Source organism: Heloderma suspectum, chromosome 3 (genome assembly GCF_057233095.1).
Source record: "Heloderma suspectum isolate Gila_16-S chromosome 3, 16-S_ref, whole genome shotgun sequence".
NCBI classification, from domain to species: Eukaryota; Metazoa; Chordata; class Lepidosauria; order Squamata; family Helodermatidae; genus Heloderma; species Heloderma suspectum.
Genome location: NC_139460.1, coordinates 322,853,327 through 322,876,801, shown reverse-complemented (window position 1 = coordinate 322,876,801; position 23,475 = coordinate 322,853,327). Strand labels below are relative to the sequence as shown.

The 23,475-nt window shown below is 49.9% G+C and overlaps 1 protein-coding gene across 1 annotated transcript; it reads left to right on the top strand.

Moving 5' to 3' along the window:
* Positions 1–232: 232 nt before the first annotated feature.
* Positions 233–23,242, top strand: CHRNG (cholinergic receptor nicotinic gamma subunit). The gene is made up of 12 exons (XM_084845716.1): positions 233–302; positions 458–597; positions 1,973–2,017; positions 3,318–3,427; positions 4,934–5,089; positions 7,648–7,745; positions 12,094–12,297; positions 15,131–15,245; positions 18,613–18,727; positions 20,440–20,647; positions 22,392–22,525; positions 23,072–23,242. The coding sequence occupies exons 1-12, from the start codon at positions 233–235 to the stop codon at positions 23,240–23,242; spliced, it is 1,566 nt and encodes a 521-aa protein (XP_084701842.1).
* The last annotated feature ends 233 nt before the right edge of the window (positions 23,243–23,475 follow it).

The following is a 23,475-nucleotide window of genomic DNA, read 5'->3' as shown; positions in this document are numbered from 1 at the left end:
AAACCAGTGGGGGCGGGGGAGTTTTTTTTCCTAAGCTTAATTGCCATGCAGGGGAAGATTCTTTTGGGGTGTTGCAGCATGTGGGAAGGGAAGAGTTAACCCTTCCCGCCCCAGCTGCAGTCCCTCTTGAAAATTGCCCTCTGCATGGCAATTAAGCAGAGGGGAAAAAACCCCTCGGTCGGCACTAGTAGTCGCTCAGGGCCCTGGGAAATAGATTCTGGGCCAGGCTACCATGGGCCCAGACCTAGCAACACCCTTGGCTGTTCAGCTCCCTCACTCCTCTTTCCATCACTTTGAGAATGGTACCTACATATCCAATGGTACCTACAAAGGTTGCCCCCAAGATCCCTGGCTGGAACACATGGGGCGATTTGCTATCATCTCATAAGCAAGGTGCTGCCTTGTGCATCACCAGTAGCTGCTGCCCCTTCAGCGTCTGGTTGCCTTCTTTCTCCAGTGGTCCTGAGCCGGAACCAGGAGAAGAAGCTCCTCAATGACCTGATGGCCAACTATGACCGCAACTTCCACCCGGCCATGGGCAAGGGGGAAATTGTTAATGTTTCGCTCAAGCTGACCCTCACCAACCTCATCTCGCTGGTAAGGAAGGAAGGGCTGACTCCCCTCGCCTCTGATTCCAAGGCCCACATTGCATCATGCCAGTGTTCCCTGGTATTGGGTTTGACCTGAAATTTCAGGGGCTTCGCTTCCTTCTCAGGGTCTCCAGGGGAAGTAGCAAACTCTCAGGGCAAGGGGCCAGGACCAAGGAGACAGGATGTTTTGTGTCTGGCTTGAGAGGTTTGGTCATTCACGCAACTCCCCACCCACTGGTGTAGCAGCTCCACCGCCGAGGCCCCCACCAGCCTCTCCCTCTCCTCTGCCCCCACCAAGTGCCATTCGGCCCCTTCCATGAGGCTCCACCCATGCTCCACCCAAGATCCCATGCAGTATCTCCCAGACTCTGCCCCTTGAGTTCTAGGAAATGAGCCTCAGGAGAGCATAAGTCAGGCGCCCGCCGACACTTGAAGGAGGACAAGGGGGCATTTGTTTAATATGGGCAAGGGGTTCCTCCCAGTTGGGAACTGCCAGTGCTGGCAGCCTCCACACAGGCCAGTCGACAAGCTGGAGTATTCAGCAGAGATTCAAGTGCTCTGTGAGTGTCTCAGCCTGAAACTGTGTAAGACACGGCTCACACGAAAGAGCCAGAGCAGAGGCTGGCCAGGACCCTTTGGACTCCTCAGGTCACTTGACCCTCACTGGGCTAGAAGCTGCGAGCCATCCCCTGGCCACAGGCCAAGGCAGCAAATGCTGCTGAATGTCTCCGTGGAGCGGCAGCTGTTCTGAAATACGCAGAACAGGGGTGTTGACGCTCTTTCAGCCCAAGGGCCAAATTCAGTTGGGGGCCCCACTCCAGTGGTGGGTGAGTCCAAAGGCAAACAGGGGTGGGGCCATAGGCAAGAGGAATGGAACCCCAAATGCCGGTATCTTCGACTTTGAAGCGCTTCCTGCCAGCGGCTATGTCCTAGGAGAGGGAGCCCAGCCTTTCAGAATAGGGGAAAACGACGCAAAAGCTTCTGGCCTGGACAAAGGAGAGGGCATTGCTGGCAGGGTCACCTGTAGCAAGGTGCCTGGCTGCCAACAGCACGCTGGGGGGCAGCCAGTTCCTACCTCCTGAATGGCACAGCGAAGCTCTGTGCCAGCTGGCCCGCAGATGGATCCATGGCGCTCCCCTTTCCCCCTGGTTTTCGGGACACGTAAGTGGGTTGGACATCTGGAGGGGACTGGGGTGGGGAAGGCTGCCATAGGCCTACTGTGTTCCCTAAAGAGAATGCTGGCCAGGTTGCAAAGATGACAAGCTGCGTCTACAACCCTTATGAGATGTCAACGGGGCTTCATTACAGAAGTTTTGAAGGGAGTTGCAGAGGGGCTAGATTGATGTTACAGCTGTCCAACTCATGATTTTGTCTCTTTCCAGAATGAGCGGGATGAGGCTCTCACAACCAATGTCTGGGTAGAGCTGGTAAGAGCTTTGGGCAAGCTTCACTTAAACTGTGCCATTGCTATCTTTCTATCCTCGGGGTCTCCAATGTGGTGCCCATGGGCTTCAGTGGGCCCACAGACACCTCTCTTGGTGTCTGCCAGGCTCCCTGCTCCTCCTGGCTTTTTTGGGGGGTTCTTTCTTAAGATTTCTTTAAACAAAATGAAATGGAGAGGCTGCCATGCTGCAAAGCAAAGGGCTACACTCCAGCACCATCTTTATTTGGGTTCAAAAGAGTGGTTTTGTGTTTTGGGGCTTGGATTCCACCTTGTCCTCAGGTTCTTGGGCAAGTTACTTTTCTTTTCTCATCTCACCAGTTTGCCTTCTGGGAAATGGGTGTTTTGTGACTGGTCATGGCCCCCATGACAGCCATTTTAGGAATGGGCAAGCCCTCTCCTCCCAACGTCAGCCGTTTCAGAAGAGCTCCCACGGCACTCTCCAAATGCTGAATGTGCCCAGTGACCGAAAAAGGTTGGGGACCCCTTAGCTGTTCAAAGTACTGTCACTAACTTGAAATCCCTAGACACTTTAGGACCGGGATACCTGGAGAATTGGCTCTTCCTACCTGAGCCTTCCTGGCCACTCAGGTCATCAGAGGAGAGTTTTCTCCACAGCCTGTCACTGCTGGAAGCTGGGTTGGGGGTAGAGGGGGGAGGGCCTTCTTCACAGTGATTCCCAGAGTTTGTGACTCTACATCCCAAGAGATCTGCTTCATCTTCTTCCCTCTGATGGCATTCATCACAAAGGAAAACCTATGCTGTTTCGATGAAATTATGGGCTTAACTGGTCTTCATGGGACATGATCTCCCAATCCACTTCTCCTCCTCCTCCTCCTCCTTCCCTCACTCCTTCTCTGTAGGCATTGCTGTATGTAATGTAAAGGTGGGATATAAATCTTTTAAACACCACAACTCATTTTTAATACCAAAAAAATGGAATGCTTCCATCTGGGCTTTAGGAGAGAGTCAGCCAGTATAGCCTTCTAGACCTATCACAGCCCAAAGATGTTCACCAGCATTGGCTCTGGTAGAGATTTTCAGTTCTGAGGAATAGTAACTTGCTTTTATTTATTTAAAAAGAAAGGAAGGAAGAAAAAGAAATTAGCCTAGCATGGTTCATTCTGGGTTTGGAGGCAGACTAGTCCTTGTGAAACTTCTATTGTGCCTGGCTTGAAATGTCTCAGCATTTAGGTTCACTGATGAGGTTCATTGTTTCAAGAAAGCAGGATATAATATTGTGAAAATTCATCAGGTCATGATGACTTTCACTTTCTTGTTGCCAGAAATGGCACGATTACCGCCTGCAGTGGGACCCGGATGACTATGACAACATCAGGCTTTTACGGATCCCCTCCACCATGGTGTGGCTGCCGGACATCATCCTGGAGAACAAGTCAGTATCCTTCAACCCTCCTTCTTCTTGCCATCAGCCAGCTGGTGGCAGGCAAATTTGGGTTGCCCCTGTAGTCGGAGACATGACCTGCCTTGTCTCATTCTGGCTAGATCACTTAGTGGATTTTGGCAAGATCCACTCTTGGGAGTGCTCCCACATTTAGTGCTACAGAGGCATTGCTTTCTTCCCAGTAGCTGGAAGTGCAATGAAAACAGGTTCTGCACAGCATTTAATATAGCACAGGGGTGCACAAGCATTTTGGCCCTGAAAGGACCACACACACACATTCACATACAACTGGCTCTGTCTGTCTGTCTGTCTCTCTCTCTCTCTCACACACACACACACACCTCACTCACTGAAATCCAACTCCTTCTGCCCAAAAGCATTTCAGAGGCCTGGCACCTGCTTCGATCAGATAAAGCCAACGCTCCTCCCAGAAACCTCCGTTCTCAACCCACCCTGCCATCCAGGACTCCTGTCTTCCCCTAGCCCTCCTCCCTCCTCTAATCCACTCTCTTGCAGTTAATCTGGGATCATTTCACCTCTGCCCCCCTGCCACCACATCTGGAAAAAAACCCTGGTTCCTGCCATAGAAGCCCCATTCCTAGAGCATCCGATGAAGCAGGCCAGAGCTCAGGTGCTCTGGCAAAGCAGAAATGAGAGAGTCAAGCCAGGAGTCAAAGCCAGAACACACCAGAGCCAGGAAGACCATGGTTGCTCAGTGTTAGCCTCAGAACCAGTCAGAACTGTAATCTGACTGGTTTTGACTGAAACCTGGAGAGAGTTCACTGCCCCACTGACATCGCAGCCACCAGCCTCCACAGCTTCAGGGCCCATTCGGATACTTTAACCAGCATTCTAGGTGACCTTCCGCAAGGGGCTGCTGTTCAGAGCCTGGATTTCTGGTTCTAGCAGTGGTTGGTTAGAGGAGGGATTAGGAGGAATTCCGAGCGGCTTGTTTTAGCCATCTTGCAAGGCCAGTGTGGGCTCAGTACCCCAGTCCACGCATGCCGACGGACATTGCAGCAGGCTGCATGCATGCAGTGTTATGTGAAGATTCAGTGTGGTTTTATGCGATGAGTTGACCAGCTCAGGAGTTCCAAAAGGTTTGAGAAATGCTATCTGGGCCACAGGGGTGTCAGATGCAGATAAATTATAGAATCATAGAATAGTACGGTTGGAAGGGGCCTACAAGGCCATCGAGTCCAACCCCCTGCTCAATGCAGGAATCCAAGTCAGAGCATCCCTGACAAATGGCTGTCCAGCCTCGTCTTGAAGGCCTCCGGTGTGGGAGAGCTTAGTCAAGAGCAAATGGGTCACTCAAGCAAGTGAGCCAAGTCATAGTGCTACTGGGAAATGCCTTCCAGGGTGATCCGGCCCAAGAGTCAGAGGGCAAAAAGTGAAGCAAGTTCCCTTCGCTAGGCTAGAGAAGCTTGTTTCGTGGGTTCAGTGGGGAAGGGAGCTCTGGCCTTGCTGATCTTTTTCTCTCCTTGTTCCCTGCAGTATAGACGGGGTGTTTGACATTGCATTGTATGTCAACGCTTTGGTGTATCCCAATGGCAGCATTACCTGGCTGCCTCCAGCCATCTACCGCAGCGTCTGCTCCATTATCGTCACCTACTTCCCCTTTGACTGGCAAAATTGCTCCATGGTGTTCCAGTGAGTCTTTGCTATCTATCTATCTATCTATCTATCTATCTATCTATCTATCTATCTATCTATCTATCATCTATCTAATCTATCTAACTACATTTCTACTCCGCCCAATAACTGATGTTCTTAAGATTTATGTACTGCCTCACCTGCAAGGTGCTGTACAACAATTTAAAACCATAAAACAAAAGCATTACAAAACCAGTAAAACACTAAAACAACTATATAATTTAATGGTTGCTTTTGCAGGGCTGAATTGGTAGGACCGATAGTGGAGTTGGACGTCCCTTTGAGAGTTTAATCTTCCCATTTGGCATTTCTGGTGCCCTCTGTCAGTGGTCTTCAGATTAAAACACGGGTGTGAATCATCTGGAGATTAAAAAATGGGCGTAGTCAAGTCTGGCACCACGTTACGGTGGTGTGTTTTGGGATTCTCCCCTTCCCCCGGCCATACGACTTCCTTAGTCTTTGCTCTGGCCCCTCTCCCAAGCAAACAGAAGTGAGCCAAGGATGATGCAAATCATAGAATCATAGAATAGTGGGGTTGGAAGGGGCCTACAAGGCTTGTGTTTCGTATATGCCCAGGATAGGGATGTCAGAGAATTTCGCCACGAATCTCAGGGAGGCCGAATGCCAGTGCATTTGGCCCCCCGAAATCAGTGGCAAAATGGTCTGCCACCCCGCCCCCCGGGACAGGACTTACCTTGTGCGAATGTCCCTGGCGGCGGCGGTTCGGCAGCAGCGGCAGTTTGGCAGCAGCGGCTGCGGTGGCCGGTCTTCCGACCGGCTGCCGCCACCGCCATTTCCAGTAAAAAAAAACACACCAAAAAAACGTGATAGGCTACGTAAAGATTTATGTAACCTATCACGGCTAGATTTTAAAAAAATACCATGATAGGCTATGTAAATGTTTACGTAGCCTATGACGGCTGAGGAAACACCCCCCCTCGCGCGTATGCAAATGGCGGCGCCCATGGGCGCCGCCATTTGTGTTCCTTATTTTGGCCCGTCTAGTCTACGTAAACATTTACGTAGACTACGGCGAAAATAAGGGGAACGCAAATAGTGTAGACTTTTGCGTACGCGCGGGTTTTTTTTTGTTTTTTGTTTTACTCAGCCGTCATAGGCTACGTAAACATTTACATAGCCTATCACGGCTGATTGCAGGGATGCAAACAGCGGCAGCTATGGCCACCACCATTTGCGTTCCCGGCCAGCCAGGATTCGTGGCGGGAGGGATGGGGCGCCTCCCCCCACCGCGAATCAAATTTCGGGCAAGGTAAGGGACTTTCGTACATCCCTAGCCCAGGAGTGACCTGGTGAGGTCTGCTTGGGATCAAATCAACCACTCCCAACTTGCTTCAGTCACTACTCAGCACCGTGGCAGTGTTGGTCCCTTCCAACTATGTGATTCAATGATACTAAGGATAACCATCTTTTGAAAGGAGCAAGGCCTGGGGGTCACCAGCATTGGCATCGTCCCCTAATCCACACAAACAGAGAAAAAGACAAAGATCTCTTCCTTAGTATGAATGGCAACAGCAGCTTTGTCAGTGTTCTGTCCTGTCACACCCATTTGCTTGTGTTTTGTATATGCCTAGGAGTGACCTGGTGAGGTCCACTTGGGATCAATTTAGACAGACCATCTATTGCTGTTTGCACTAGGGGAGTGAGGGGGTTTAGAGAGCCCTTCTATCTCTCTCAGCATGGGAGAAAATGGCTGAGGTGGATCAGGGAGGGGCATTTGACATAAGAGGCTGTGTTTGGGACTGAATGGTAATCCCTTGGGAGCCGTCTTGGATTCATGGGGCACTGGTTACCTGGCCCTGGTGAAATTATCAGTGAGTTAAGCCAATCAACAATTGGCTAATTCCTAAAAAGAAACTCAAGAAAAAAAGACCCAGTGTCAGGCTTGGAAATGCTGTTCCAAATCAGATGTGTGGATTTTGTTCTATGGTACTTACTTAGTGATGAGGGAACAGCACTCTGCACATGCTCTACTTACTTTTTATTGTTCCACATGATCCTGCCATGTGGCTGGGGCTCAGATTCTGGGGCTCAGATCTGGTGAAATAGTGGTTATCATTATTCACACTAAGGGCTTTTCTGTTGGTGAAGAAGCCTCCGGCAGTGATTGGCTGAGTTGCCCTAGTGTCATAGAAGGTATAAGAGCATAAGAACAGCCCTGCTGGATCAGACCAAGGGTCCACCTAGTCCAGCATTCTGTTCACACAGTGGCCAACCAGCTGTCGACCAGGACCTGGAAGCAGGACACAAGTGCAACAGCTCCCTCCTGCCCATGTTCCCCAGCAACTGGTGTACATAGACTTACTGCCTCTGATACTGGAGGTAGTATACAGCCATCAGGACTAGTAGCCATTGATAGCCTTCCCCTCCAGGAATTTGTCCATGGGTGGGTTTCTCTGGCTGCCATTGGCTGAAGCCAGTGAGTTCATAGACTGGGAGCACGGCGGGCAGAAACATCTGGGGCATCGGTTTTGGTATGTGCATCGCCAGGAGCTAACAAATGAGTTGACCTTACTTGGTGATTCTGTGTTTACAAGGTCCCAGACCTACAGTGCCCAAGAAATCAACCTGCTGTTGTCAGTTGAAGCCGAACAGACAATTGAATGGATCGTTATTGACCCTGAAGATTTCACAGGTAACCACATGGCGAGGGAAGCATTGATACTACCCATGACCGTAGAAGGTCGTAAAAATGTAAGAATTATCTTGGTGGATCAGGCCAAGGGTTGATCTAGTTCAGTGTCTTGCTTCCAATGGTGGATAGCCAGTCGCCTCTATGGAGCTTCCATGTGCTTGAAGTTGACATCCTTTGCCCATTGTTTGCCCCCATACCTGGTGTTCAGAAGTATCCTGAGTGGTGTAGTGGAGCCCGGGCTCACAGGGACGCAGCGCCAGCACCTTTTGATTAGCAGGGATGCTGACATCATGTGCCATACCCCACAGAATTCCCTGTTCCGTGGGAGCTTAGCTGCAATCCTCACAGCAGTGGAGTGGGTGGGGTGGGGTATGGATTTTCTCAGCAACTATATATAGTTGTGAGCTGTCCCTGTTGTAATGCAAAGCCTGGTCATGAATGGGCAATTAGAACCTATTCGCTTTATAGGAGACTTGTTCCTGGTAGAAATGAAAACCACGAGAATTAGCTTGCTGATATAGCTCCACACAGCTGCCTGCATTTTTGGCCTCTCCTTGGGGCAGTGGGAACTCTCCTGCACTTCAAAATTTCCCACCTTCCCACTGGGTATCCTGCCTCTGAATACGGAGGTTCCATTTAGCTGTTGTGGCTAGTAGCTGCTGGCAAGCCTATCCACTATGACCAGTCCCTTTAAAGGCCATCCAAGCCACTGACCATCCGTGCATCAGGGGGCAATGATTTCCACAAGTTAGTTAATTACACCCAAAGGGAAGAAGGACGTCATCTTTTTTTACCGGTCCTGATCCTACTGCCAGTAAGCTTCTTTGGGTGACATCTAATGTTATGAGAGAGCAAACTCTCTCTCTCTCTCTCTCTCTCTCTCTCTCTCTTTCTCTCTCTCTCTCTCTCTCCATTTTAGGAAATGACTTAGCTTTGTGGAATCCTAAGAGCATTAGGAGGATAAAAAGGATTTTTGGCACAGGTATCACAAAGCCAAACATCAGGCAGAGGTTTCCTGGCACTGGAGTGGGCAATCGAGTCATACTGTGGGGAAAATGATTTAGCTGGGAAACTGATTAGCAATATTCCAAGCGTGCCTGACAGTGGGAGGGTGCTTTCAGACGAGGCGTTTATAATGCCCCTCACCCAGCCTCATTCATGGACGTTTACGGGTGTGTGTGTGTGTGTGTCCAGATGTTGTCGTCTTCTACTGGTGACCCTCCCGTGTTTTCTTACCACTTCTTCCATCTTTTTCCTTAACTGAGAAAATCCGTTAATGAGAAAAAGACAGAACGGCTGCACAAGGCCGTCTGATTGCTAGCGCTAGGAGCCCTCTGACTTGAAAAACCCTTAGTCACGTAGATACGCTGGTGCAAAATCCCACACTCATGATCTAGAGAAAGCCAGACTTAGGAATGGACTAACCTGCCTGTTTCCAGTCTGTATCACATTTGCATGTTCTTTGCTATAGTTCTCTTCTGCTTCATAGAATCATAGAATAGTAGGGTTGGAAGGGGTCTACAAGGCCATCGAGTCCAACCCCCTGCTCAATGCTGGAATCCAAGTCAGAGCATCCCTGACAGGTGGCTGTCCAGCCTCCTCTTGAACGCCTCCAGTGTGGGAGAGCCCACCACCTCCCCAGGTAATTGGTTCCATTGTCATATTGCTCTAACAGTCAGGAAGTTTCTCCTGATGTTCAGCCGGAATCTGGCTTCCTGTAACTTGAGCCCATTATTCCATGTCCTGCACTCTGGGATGATCGAGAAGAGATCCTGGCCTTCCTCTCTGGGACAGCCTTTCAAGTCCTTGAAGAGCGCTGTCCTAGCTCCCCTCAGTCTTCTCTTCTCCAGGCTAAACATGCCCAGTTCTTTCAGTCTCTCTTCATAGGGCTTTGTTTCCAGTCCCCTGATCATCTTTGTTGCCCTCCTCTGAACCCTCTCCAGTTTGTCTGCATCCTTCTGAAAGTGTGGTGCCCAGAACTGGACACAGTACTCCAGATGAGGCCTAACCAGTGCTGAGTAGAGGGGAACTAGTACTTCATTGCAACCCTTCTGCATCAGGCCCAGATGGCAACACGCCATCCCTGAAGTGGCCTGTGATCCAAGCTCTGCGTCTCAGGGTTCTTTGTGATTTCTTGCAGGATGCTGGCCTGATGACAGTCTCCGATCATACATAGCTTTGTGCATGTAATCTGAGAGTGGCACATGAAACATCAGAAGGAATCCCTGGGGCACATCTCTGACGCTGTACAGCAGGGATGGAGATCTGCCCCTCCTGGCTTCCCAATCCAGCCTTCCAAGAGTCCCTACATTTGCCTCTCTTTGCCTTTTCCAGGGATGCTCTGTTTATCAATAAGAATCCAGCAAAGGAATTGTTTGTATTTGTTTCCCCCTTTGTTCTGCCTCCCTCCCTCTCAACCACTTCCAGAGCTACCAGTTACATTGAAGCTGATTGATCCAGGGACACAGTCGTTCCGAGCAGCTGCTGCCGCCGTCCTCCGTCGCGCTTTAATAGCACAGGGAAGGCACAAGGTTCTTCTCTTTCAGTGAGAGGCGTTTTGTTTTTCATTACTGGGACAAGCCAGTTATTTTATGCTGTTAAAAAGCGATCGCTCTGGCAGATGACAAGGGGGAAAATACACAAGAAAACACCGGCTTAATAACGTGTCATGCATGGCTTCACGTTGCAGCCGGGAGACAGAGAGAGAGAAAAATGTGGGCCTTTATAGCAGCAGGCACACTGGAGACTTTGGAGACCAAGCACCTGGCAGGATCGTCTCTCCACTCCATCAAATACCAGCGCCTGACTGAAATCCCCTTGTGATGCAAGTCAATAAGCTGGCTGCTCCAGGCATCCCGGACGTGAGATGAACTGGTTCTTGCTATTATGGGTATATCACCCACAGGGCTTTGGCTCTCTAAATCCTCACTTAGATCTGTAGTACTTTGCTCAGGGTCTCTGTTTTGTTCTTTCTAAACCTGACACACATACACACATACACACACACACACACACACACACACGCCCCAAATATGAAAGTGATATCGCTCTGCTTCTGCACCTTGCAGGTAATTGTTTGGATGCATTTTTCCATCAGGGCATTCACAGTAAGCACTTTCTCCAGGCACCTGGAGTTTGCCTCTGTAGCCCTTCCACCAGAAGCTGCATTTGTTCCCAAGATGGCCACTTGACATTGGATTCGGGGTGGCCACAGGGATCAGACTCAGGGACCCCAGAAATGCTTTTAAGGTGGGAAGGTTCAAAGCGGCCAGGACGTAATGAACGCTGTTTTCTCTTCAAGGGCATTTTTTTAAACATCTGCTTTATTGAATGGGCGAACAATAAAGTTGTAAGCTAGCACATGCAAAATTGCAGGAATGAATTAATCATAATCATACATGCACTTCAGTTACAAAAGTCAGTGACTCTCAGCCTAACCTGCCTCACAGGGTTGTTGTGAGGATAAAATTGAGGGGAGGATCATGTATGCTGCCTTGGGCTCCTTGGAGGAAAAGGCGGGATATAAATGGAACAAATAAATATAATAAAAGAAATAAAAGTTATGGAACTCTTGCAGAACATCAGTCAGATTGGACTACAGCAGCAGTCATTTTTTATATGTGTAGAATCCTAGAATAGTAGGGTTGGAAGGGGCCTACAAGGCCATCGAGTCCAACCCCCTGCTCAGTGCAGGAATCCAAGTCAGAGCATCCCTGACAGGTGGCTGTCCAGCCTCGTCTTGAACGCCTCCAGGGTGGGAGAGCCCACCACCTCCCCAGGTCATGGGTCCTGAGCCTCCCATCCTGGATTATTCCAGGGTAGGGGGCTTAGCCCACTCTGCCTTCACCCACCATCTGGGGTCTATAGCCAGATTTACTGCATTGTCTCAAAACTAAAATAAAACAAAAATAAAATAAATATATGTTAAAAATCCAAACCAAACAGGAAGAATAACACAGGGCCAGCTAAAAATCACTAAAAAGGGACCCAGCTGTTTCACAGAACTCACCTGGAGGCTCAGTGTTAAGCCAACAGTGAAGAGATTTAAAAGGCTGAGGGGAAAAGAGAGAAGAAGAGGGGGAAAGATGTTGCTAGCAGAAGATCAGGCTTTTCTACACTTCCAGCACCTTTCCCCCACAGTCATGAGGGGAGTGCGTTATGTCTGTGTTACTTAAGGTGAGATTTCCACAGGTTGCGGCATTCCATGAAGTGAGCACTGAGCCAGGGGGAACCAGCCTTGCGCAGTTGCTCTCAGACGCACCACGATTAATCTGAGCTGGACAAGTGTGTGTGTGTTTCTACAGAAGGGCTTCTCTTATGGCCATGTGGTGTTACCTTCTTCCTACAGAGAATGGGGAATGGGCAATTAAGCACCGGCCAGCCAAGAAGACCGTGAATGCTGGACGTGCCACACCAGGGGATATCGGGTACCAGCAGATCATCTTCTTCCTAATAATCCAGAGAAAGCCGCTCTTCTACATAATCAACATCATCATCCCGTGTGTGCTCATTTCCTCTGTCGCCGTGCTGGTGTACTTTCTGCCTGCCAAAGGTCAGCATCCCGGTGTCACCATGGTGGTGCGTCAGTTGTCCTAGATATTATTAATTTATTGCATTTATGTCCCATTTTGCATTTCCTCCAAGGTGGCGTACTCCTCTCCAAGTTATCCTCACAACAACCCTGTGAGGGAGGTGAGGCTGAGAGTCAGTGGTTGGCCCAAGGTCACCCAGTGAGTTTCATTTCTGAGTGGGGACTTGAACCGGGGTCCCCCGAGTCCCAGTCCAGCACTCTAACTACTGCACCACACTGTCTCAGTGTTAAGATGTATAAGTTAAGTGCCTAAGATGTCACAAAGGGGGAGGGGGGAATCAGATGTGTGTTTGCTGTTTTCAGCAGCAGCTACAGGTTTAGCACAATATTGCCATTCCACATTTGTTTCTTCAACCCCCACCACCAGAATTTCCAGGCCTGTTCCAAGATGGTTGCAATGATTCCCTCACTGAAATGTTTACCAGTCTGGTAGATCAGGTACTGGTAAATTCTGCGATTTGCAGTAGATCAGCAGGGATTTCTGACTCCCAGTGGTTTAACAAAAAATGACTCCCCCATCCCTGAATTATGTTACTGAAATGAAAAAAGCCTGGGGTAACCAGGAGTGGATTTGTGTGTGGAAGGACTGTGAGCTCAGTTAAGTTCTGGTGTTCAGAACCAATTCCTGGGCTCAGAATCCTTAAATTTGCAGCTTATCTCTTTTGCACCTGTCTCTACTTGATGGATCTCAGAGCTCCAGGAAAAAAACAAAGTAGATCCTACAACAAGCCTGAAGTCCGCTTGCCCCTGTGATAGATAAACCCGTGCCTACTTCCCATCTCTGCTAACAGCAAAGACCTTGGAAAGCATCAGCAGGAGGGAAATTCAGCCCCTCTCAGGAGACAGGCCAACGGGCAGCAAATTGTGGGTGGCAGTTTGATAGATGAAGCCCATCATAAGCTTGTCCAGGGTCAGGCAGTGGAAGCAGGAGGAAATAGAACTACCTTGAAGGATACTATCTTTTAGAGCTTTTCTACGCGAGGCATTTATTGTGTGCTTGTCATTTTCTACTCAAAGGTGTGTACGGGTTCTTTAGACAATGTCATGACCCTTCAGTTTCACTTCTGTTTTTAAACAGCAGCACTTCAGCTAGTTTTTTTAGAGGAGGGAAAATGCAGTATTATTTAAAGAAAGTGGAAGAAAATGCTATTTCTGCTTGAATATTTGCGCAATTCTGCTATTCCACAGTGCCACCTAGAGGTTATGCGGTGGAAGAGCAGAAAAGAAAACTTTGTTCATATAGTAGTCAGTTCTCAGTTCTGTGACAAAACTGAAAGTTGATACAGCAGATTAACAGCCTCGTGTAGAAAAGCAGAGCAAAGACCTCCCTTCTCCAAATGGGAACCACAGAATGTCTTATCTTAGTCAGAGAGTGTTCTTTTCAGGGCCCAGAAGACACAGACTGGAATAGGGGTACAGAACGTCAGGTCCATGGGGCAACTCTGGCCCTCATGGGGTCCCAGTCCAGCCCTCCAAGGTTCCCTGGGTGGCCACTAGTCCTTCCCTTGACCACTGATTTCTTAGTTTTTGCCCATCCCCCTACCCCCTGAGAGCTTCTCTGGAATAGAATTTGGCCCTCTGGCGGAAAGAGGTTCAACACGCCTGGTCTGGAAGGGGATTTGCACACAAAGGCTCTGAATCTCACCCACTCCCATCCATTTCAAGTCTTCTCCACTGGCACTGATGTTCTTTCACTGCTCTTTTAATGTGTTAATATGGCTTCGTTGGTTTTATGGGTTTATGTATTATTGTGTTTATTTGAATTATTGTATATCACCATGGTGGTATTTCTGGAAAGGTGGTAAATAGAGAGAGAGAGAGAGAGTAGCAGGCAAAGAGGACGGGAAAGGAAGACTGTAGGGAACAGGCCCGTCAACCGGAGCTGGCAAAGCAAAGGTCTGCTAGCTGTGACTCATGCCATGGCTTGTAGCCATGATGGCGATATGCTACCTAGTGGAGGCAGGTGGCGCCAATTTCGGTGGGGCTGTGATAGCTAAAGGAGCTATCTAAGGTGCTGAATCTATATTAGGGTTAGGGCTCAGCACCTTGGATAGCTCCTTTAGAGTTCTGGCTGGTTCTGACTGAAACCCAGAATGGATGCACCGCTCCACCAAAATCAGAGCCACCTGCCTGCACTGATGCTATGTGCAGGATTAGAAGCAGCGTGCCTCTGAATGCCAGTTTCTGGGGAACAGCAGCAGCAGAGGGGTGCTATTGCCTTCGTGCCCTGCTTCTGAGCTTCCCATTGGGGCATCTGGGCTGGTCACTGTGGGAAAGAGGCCTTTGGTCCGATCCAGCAGGGCTCTTCTTAGGTTGCTAATGTCTTCCGGACGATGGGTGAATTGAATGGGAAGGGCTCATGAAAGGCTCCCAGCCAGTCAAGGCCAGACTGGGATGTGACCAAGAGACTGATGCCTTTGCTTCCGGACCAGGTTCTGGCTCGGTGATTAATCAACAGCACCATGTGTCAGCAGAGAAAAAAAAGTGTTTGGAAGGGACACTAACTTTAGTGCCCTAAGTTTAGAGTGGCATTGGTGCCACGTCTGAAATTCCTGTGTATCTGATGCCAAGAGGACTGATGATAACTGATGCATACTGCTGGATCCCAAGCCTCTATTTTTGGAAGGACATGGCATTGCTGGAGTCAGAAGTGAACATTTGGGATAAAGCCTAGCGTGAAAGAGCAAGACAGAATTCTCCCTCGCCACATCCCAGGCACCGTTGCCACCATGTTCCTCTGTCCACCCCCCACCCTGCTGTTCCAGTTGATCTCTTGCTTTTCTTGTCTCTGCAGCTGGTGGACAGAAGTGCACTGTTTCGATCAACGTCCTCCTAGCCCAGACTGTCTTCCTCTTCCTGATTGCAAAAAAGGTCCCTGAAACGTCCCAGGCTGTGCCACTCATTGGAAAGTAAGCATTTCCTGACAGAGCCCCAAAACAGGCTCAAGATGTCCAGCTTGCATCCTTCTGGGATTCATTTACCAATATCGATCCCCTCCACAAAAAAGCTTTTTCAGACATTTACAGAAGAATCCCAAATGTGCTTACTCAGAAGTAAGTTCCTCTACTTTCATTGAGACTTAGGCTGCCATCTTGTATCCACTGGGAGTAAGACTTATTTAACTGAATGGACTTTACTTAGAAACATAAAATAGTAGGGCTGCAAGGGGCCTTTAAGACCATTGCGTCCAACCCCCTGCTCAATGCAGGAATCCAAGTCAGAGCATCCCTGACAGGTGGCTGTCCAGCCTCATCTTGAATGCCTCCAGCATGGGAGAGCCTGCCACCTCCCCTGGGAATGGGTTCCATTGTCGCATTGCTCTAACAGTCAGGACGTTTTTCCTGATGTTCAGCCGGAATCTGGCTTCCTGTCACTTGAGCCCATTATTCCATGTCCTGCACTCTGTGATGATCGAGAAGAGATACTTCTGAGTAGACATGTATAGGATTGCATTGTTGCTCCCTTGTAAGAGTGTTTAGGACTACAGCTGTAATCTATCTGTTTTATTTATCTAATTTATCTACTAAAACTGAGCCCTGTCAAGTTCTGTGTAGGTGTAACACTGACACACTTACTAGTTTTTTTGTCTTTCATTTTTTAGAACTGCTTTAAATTTGTGTTTAAGGTATTTGTTTTATTATTATCCAGTTTTATGAGTGATTGTAAGCTGCCTTGAGTGCTATTTTTGGTAGAAAGGCGGGCTACAGTCACATAAATAAATAAATGTGTGCTACAGAGCTTAAATTGAACTGCATACTCAACAGGGTTCAGGCAACACTTGCCCTCCCATACATAAAAGGCCCCTACTATGGCAAGTAACTGCTGCACCTCTGACTTCACTGTATGAAATCAGCACTTGCAAATGCTAAGCATGCCCACTTGAAGCAAAGCTTGAAAGTGCTAAAGATGGGGCCACATGAGATAAAATGCTGATGGCTAGGATTCTCAACGGGAAGAGCTGAGGAAACTGAATCTGTCCTGAGGGGGCCGGAGATAAAGGAACGAACCTTCAAAGCCACAGTTATGGATAAAGGGATTCTGCATTTGCTTGCCCTGATGAACTAGGAAAAAGATGGACAGCAGGGATGTGGGCAAGGTGCGAGCTTGGCTGGTAAGCAGAAGGTGATTTGGCTGAAGCGCAGGGAGGCATGAAGAGGAGCATCTATTTGACCCCCCCGGTCAGACTGCATCTGGAGCAGTGGAGGCTGGTGGCTCCGATGTCAGTGGGGCGGTGGTTCACGCTTTGGAGAGCTTCTTTGGAGTTCTGACCGGTTCTGACTGAAACCTGGAGCAGATTCACTGCCCCACTGACATCGGAGCCATGAGCCTCCACTGAAGTGGAGTGCTGTGTCCAGGTCTAGGTGCCACATTTTGAAGAAGGACATAGGCAGAGCGGAGCGTGTCCAGAGGAGGGTGACCAGGATGGTGAGGGGTCTGGAACGTGGGGGTGTGCATTCACTTTGGGGAAATCCCAAACCCTGAACCGAACCAGGCTGCTTTGGAGAGATTTGGGACGGGTCCGAAGCGAAGTGGGCGCCCTCCGAATCAGTCCAAACTGAAGCGGAACGACTTCTGAAGCTTCAGGAGTGATATGGAGATTTGGAGGGACACAGCAGCACAGGCAGTGGGTTAGATCCAGATTTCAGTTGAAATTTGGATTCAATCAATGGACCTACTATACTCTAAGGATTATTACATCTGGATCCAACCCACTGTATCTGCAAAAATGGATACATTTCCTCCCTACTTCTTCATATAAAGAAAAGGCCATGGTGGCAAGAGGTGGAAGGGAGAGCAAGGGGTGAAATTTGGTGACTGACAGCTCTAGCTTCCAACCGGGGAAGAACTTTGCCAGGGCGTTCCTTTTCCCCCTGCCAGTCACAGGGCTTTGGGGAAGGATGCAGAAAGCGCTTATCGGGCTGCCCCTGTGCTTTCCCAGTGTCTTGCGAGTGTGTGTCAGCCGCGGCAACAGAGGCGGCAGCAGCACTCCGGGCTCCCAGGGGTGGCTTGAGAACCAGCTCGGGCTCTTAGCTGCCCGAACTCACTGCTGCTTGTTCCGGGGCTTGCTGCTGACACCAGCTCCCCGAGCAGGGGTGTGGAGTTCTACTGAGCGGCCACAACCTGAGCCATTCTCTGCCGGCACCTTCTCCTCGGCGGCAGGGCTCGCGGGGGGCAGGACACCCCTTCCTGCTAAAGCCAGGGAGCGTATCGAGGCGGGTGGGCGGGGGCGGGATTGGTTTTGCCACCTCTCCCGCTTCCTCTCCCAGTATCTGTGACGCAGTCGTATGACTAAGAACACGGCATATTGCCCACAAAAGCTGGGGGGGTGAGGAATCCCATTTTAGAACCCCCCTCCTCCAGATGTCTGTGTCCCCTTTGCACTGTGCAGCAGGGCACAAGCTCTACAGGGTGTTTTTCTCCACGAAGCATCATCCATCCACTCGAGTCATGGATGCAGCACTGAAAGCGCATAAAGAAAACTAGCCCGTGGAGGAAGTCAGGCCCCCTGATATACTGCTTGTCCCAAGGCCACAGGAGTGGCAGGGCCTGAGCAAGCCCAGGTCTCAGTCTGCTGTAACAATGACTGGTCTGCTGGTCCAGTCTGTGGTCCGCTAAGGCAGGGGCATGGAGCCTCTTCTAGCCCCAGCGCCGAATGCAGTTTCAGAGAACCTCTCAGGGGCTGCACAAAGCGGTGGCTGAGGCTGAAGGGGAAAAGGGCCGGGCCAAACACCCCAAACACCGGTGTCTTTTACTTTAACGCTCTGACTGCCAGTCACTGAGCCTTAGGAGAAGCATTTCCCAGAGTGCAGGACACGGAATCATGGGCTCCAGTGACAGGAAGCCAGATTCCGGCTGAACATCAGGAAAAGCTTCCTGACTGTCAAAGCAATATGAGAATGGACCCATTACCTAGGGAGGTGGTGGGCTCTCCCACCCTGGTGGCATTCAAGATGAGGCTGGACAGCCAGGGATGCTTTGACCTGGATTCCTGCACTGAGCGGGGGGTTGGACTCGATGGCCTTGTAGGCCCCTTCCAACCCTACTATTCTGTGGTTCAACCTTGTAAAATGGGAGGGAAACAGTGCAGGAGCAGGGAGGCTTCCAAACGATTGGTGCTTGGGGGAAAGGGGCGTGGCCCTCAGGGGAATCCAGATTGGGGGATCAGACTGGGGAACCACATGGGCCGGATTCAGCCTGCGGCCTGAGGTTCAACACCCTTGAACTAAAGGGTTGGTCATGGCAGCTGACCAGTGTTACCTTTCTCTCTCCCTACAGGTACTTAACTTTCCTGCTGGTCATCACAGTTGCCATCGTCGTGAATGCTGTTATTGTACTCAACGTTTCTCTGAGGACCCCCAATACTCACTCTATGTCTGAGCGAGTCCGGCAGGTAGGTCTAGAGGATGCTACCTCGGTCACCTAGAATTATCCAGGCTCCTGGGTCAGTTACCTGCTCTTAGAGGAGGTCTGCTCACCTTTCACCTTATGGCCATTCTGAGCCCCAAGATGTGGGCTGTGCCTAGGGATGGGTGTATTGTGTTAAATCCGTCCCATCTGTCTTTCATGGATTGTCAGGCCTCTTTCGTTCCGTCGTCCACTCATCGACAGAATTGGATTTCCCCCCTGAATTTGTGCAGATGCAAATTTGCACAAATGCGCATATGCAAAATGCGCAAATTCCCCCCAAATGTGCAATTCCCCCCCCCCCAAATACACATTTCTATACCCCCTGTGGGAAATGCACATTTTTGGCTTTTTTTTTTAATTGCCTATTTTTCTATGATGAAATTTGCATAAAATTCTCAATGGTTAGAAAAATGGTCGGCAAGTCTGCAGAATCCGCTGGGAAAAGCCAGTCCGCTGCAGAATCCATGGGTTGGATTCATAAAAATCCAGACTCATTTGGTTCTGTTGCAGATTTCTCCAACATCCCTAGCTGTGCCTTCTTCTGAAAACATCAAACCTCCTTCCTCTGCCCCCCTGCCCCTCAACACAACACTTCCAGACCACAGGCAAGGGTGACAGGGCTGGTTCCAATGGTGAAAAAAAAGCAAAGGAGAGGGAAAGCCTCAAACTGGTACTCAAAACCCCCGTTTTATCAACTCAGAGGCTCTGTAAAAAGTGAGTAGACAAAGAATTGCAAGTCCCGAGAAAAGGGCTGGTGTGGAAGCAACCGCATACTGCTTCGTAATAACTGTACCGATGTTATTATCACAACTCAGCCAGCCCCTCCCCAGTTTCACGATGTGAAACCCTTAATGCATAGGACCTGGCCCCCACCCTGTGCTGAGCAGACTTCCTCTAAAGGCAGAGTTCATCTCTCCCCCCAAACTACTTCTTACACAGGAACTGCTGTGCTGCTGCACAGATCTTCACCTTGTTGATTGGGTGATATACTCTATGAATAAGTCACCCCTGCACCTTAGGGTTAAGAGCCTGTCTTAGAACAAACCTGGAACCTTCTCCACTGGGATATTGTAATAGGATGGGGTTGAGCTGGATGATATCCCGGTGTCCCTTCCAAATTGTTAGTTCTTTTTTCTAACAGCTCTAGAGCAGGGATGGGCAGCTTCTGGGGGCTGGGAGCTGCACTGCTCCCTCAGAACCCACTTGGAGCCACACCCTACCTCCTCTGCCAAAATTGCCGCCACTGAATTTGCTGTGCAAATTTTTGGATTTTTTTGTTGCTGCCACTGCGAATTCAGCAGCAGGGGTGCCCCCCCCTGCAAAAACAGCTAGGTGAGCCATGTGTGGCCTGCATATTGCCCACTCCTGCTCCAGAGGGTTATCTGTCAGGGTGTTTAACACTGTACCTCCACCTATGTTCAACTCATATATTTGTAAATAAACACAAATATTACAAAATATTACCTCCAGTGACCTCATTTCAAAGAAAAACAAAACCAGTGTAAGTGCTGCACCCTTGGCAATTCTTACCATCTGGAGACTTGGGACAAGCATGACAGTATTGCTCCGTGCTCCACCATCCCACAATGCCTTCTAGAAAGATTCTCCCTCCCCGCTGCTAATGGACGCATGGTGCCACCCACCAGGATGTTCTCCTGTGCAAGCACCACCTTATTTCTGTTCCTGCCTTCACAGGTGTTCCTGCACCTCTTGCCCCGCTACCTGGGCATGCACATGCCACGCAGCGCGGTGCCCGCCGGGGGCCAACTCGTCCGTCGGCGGAGCTCACTGGGGCTCATGGCGAAAGCCGACGAGTACATGCTCTGGAAGGCGCGGAGCGAGCTCCTCTTTGAGAAGCAGAAGGAGCGCACTGGGCTGATGAAGGTCGTCCTGGCCAAGATAGGTGAGCTGCTTTTGCTGGCTCTGTGGAGCAGAGGTTGGTCTGTTGCAGGCTTCCGCAAACTGGCACCCTCCAGATGTGTCGGACGGCAACTCCCAGCATTCCCTGCCAGGATGGCCAGATGAGAGTTGCAGTCCAACCCACATGGAGGATGCCAGGTTGGAGAAGGCTGTTTTAGAGGACAGAGCTCTGGAGTCTTATGGTGGTTGTTCGAGTGCCTCTGCTGGTGCAGCAGGGGCGCCTGAGCGAGGACAAGCAGGCAGTCCCTGTCCCAGAACAGCATCAGCACTGAACTCTCCCAACAGCAGCTTTGGCCAGCAAACTCTCCCTGCTGCTGTGCTTCTCCTAGTTCTTTTGGGCAGTTCTGCCACACCAGGCAACATCCTGCAGGGTGTGACCTGCGTTCCAAGGGCCTGGATTATCAGCTGCCCACCAGGACCCATGAAGGAGACGCCTGTCAAGTTATACAGCACCCTGGGGAGACCAGCATCTCTTCGCTGTGAGCAACAGGACAGCATGGCACGTACAAGGCCTGGGTCTGTCTCACACAGTGCCCAGCTGCTGAGGCCTGCCTGGCCAGGAAGTTTGCAGACTGCTCCGTAGGGTTTACTCTGGATCCAGGGTATAGCAGTTGCTTTTGTTTCTTGATTGGAGGAACATGTGAACCCTTTTGATTGGACAGATTCTAGAAGGATGGCATGTTGCAGCAAAAACAGTACTGTCTTGTGGCTTCTTAAAGTTGTATTTTAAATTCTTGCACTGCTGCTAGGTTTTATTGTGGTTGTATTGTTATATTGTGGTTTTAATGTTTGTTTTATTGTGTGCCGTTTGGTTTTAATTTTTGTGAACCACCCAGAGAGCTTTGGCGGTATAGAAATGAATAAATAAATAAACCAAGGGTTGGATCCAGGATCTGCCCGATTCTGGGGGATCTACCTTTCCCTCCACATCACAGCTCACTCCATTCAGCCGGGTCCCCTAACCCTCTGTTTAGCATTTTTAGGGGGCTGCTGTGGGAAGGAGGGGGCAGAGGTGTCCACTTCTGCTGGTCCAGTTGCATGTACTTAAATCTGGATCCATACCCAATAGAATCATGGAGGCGTATGCTTTCACTGGATATGGCAAGGACTGAACCTGGCACTGCCTGCATGTAAAGCATGGCTGCTACCACTAACCTATCACTCCAGCACCTTTAAAATCACAGAGCCATGGTTCACAAACTTGGTTTTATTGAAAATCACGAATTCGGTTGCTTGTAATGTTTTCTTACATTGCATCTGCCAGGTAGGAGGGCACTTAAAAGTCTTCTGGATCAAAACTTAACTGCTGCATTTGTTCTCGTTAGTCATGATCCAAGAGGTAGGCATATGCACCGTGTGTACATCTAGGGCCTTCTTTGAAATTTCTCACTGCAGCCAGTTGCAGTGCTGAAGAGGAAAGCTGGCTTTCAGTTCAACTTTGCAGTGAATTGCCTCTTCAGCACATGGGGGAGAGTTCAAAGAACCCTCCAGCTTTTCAGCATTTTTCTCTCATATTTCCATCGTGGTCCTAGGGTCTGCTCATACCAAGATTCACTGGTGGGTTTTAGACCACAGTTTACAGACTGTCACCCTAGAGTTGTAATGCACTGTTGCCCACACTTGCTCTAGGGTCAAGTGTAGAAACTGTAGGCCTTGGAAAAGACCTCACCTCTCCAGATGCTTCCACTACATCCTTGACATTTCCCCTTTCCAAAACCCATTCCCAGGAGGAGGCCTAGAGAACGGATGTTCTCAGGACTTTTGCAACAGTCTGCGCCACGCTGCTCCAGAGATCCAGGCCTGTGTAGATGCCTGCAACCATATCGCTAAGACTTTGCAAGAGAAGAATGACTTTGACAGCGTAAGTCCTATCGCAGGGTGTTCGTGTTTGTCGGGTCCCCTTCACACATGCGTGCTCATCCGCCGAGGACTGCAGCACCCAGCTGTGCTTTGCTTCTGTGGAAAAGCAGCTGCAGATGAAACATCGGCAACAGAAGTTTTGTCTGTTTTCCAACATCATATTTCTCAGTGGAGACAATGAGCACATCCAGGGCCCCTTGAAAATCCCTGAAATGTTTCCTCCATTCTTCTCTGGACTGGTGAGAAGAGAGGGCTATTTTATTTGAGCCCTACCCCTGGCAGGGCCTAGGACCTGGCTGGTGCAACAAGGACGGCCTGTGGGCCTCTCGGGATCCACCCCCTTCCCCACCCTGACCCTGCTTCCACTGTACTCCGTAGAGGCCCCGATGTCAGTGGGGCGGTGAATCTGCTCCAGGTTTCAGGCAGAGCTCCAAAGGAGGAGTTCTACTTGTGTACAGGTAGTACACTGACTGTACTACTTGTACACACCTGCATGGCTTAGAAACCTTTTAACCTTGTGGCCTGGCTGACCTTTCCTTCCTTGCAGGAGAATGAGGAGTGGATCCTTGCGGGGAGGGTCATCGACCGCGTCTGCTTCTTCATCATGGTGTCCGTCCTCATTTTTGGAACCATCGGCGTCTTCTTGATGGCACACTTCAATCAGGCCCCACCAGAGCCCTTTCCTGGAGATCCCAAGCGATACTTGCCCTCGCCGTGAAGGGTGTGGGGCTGTGGAACCTCTGAAGTCTAGTGCTTGTGGCAACTCTCCAATGATTTCACGGGGCTTGATGGATCTCTGTGGCAGGGGTGGGGATGTTTGCCCCGGTGCTTATTGACATGTTCCAGCACCCCCTAGACCAGGGGTCTCCAATGTGGTGCTTATCGGCACCATGGCGGCCGCAGGACCTTGAACAGCACCTGCAAAGCTATCCACTCCCTGCCCCCTTCAAA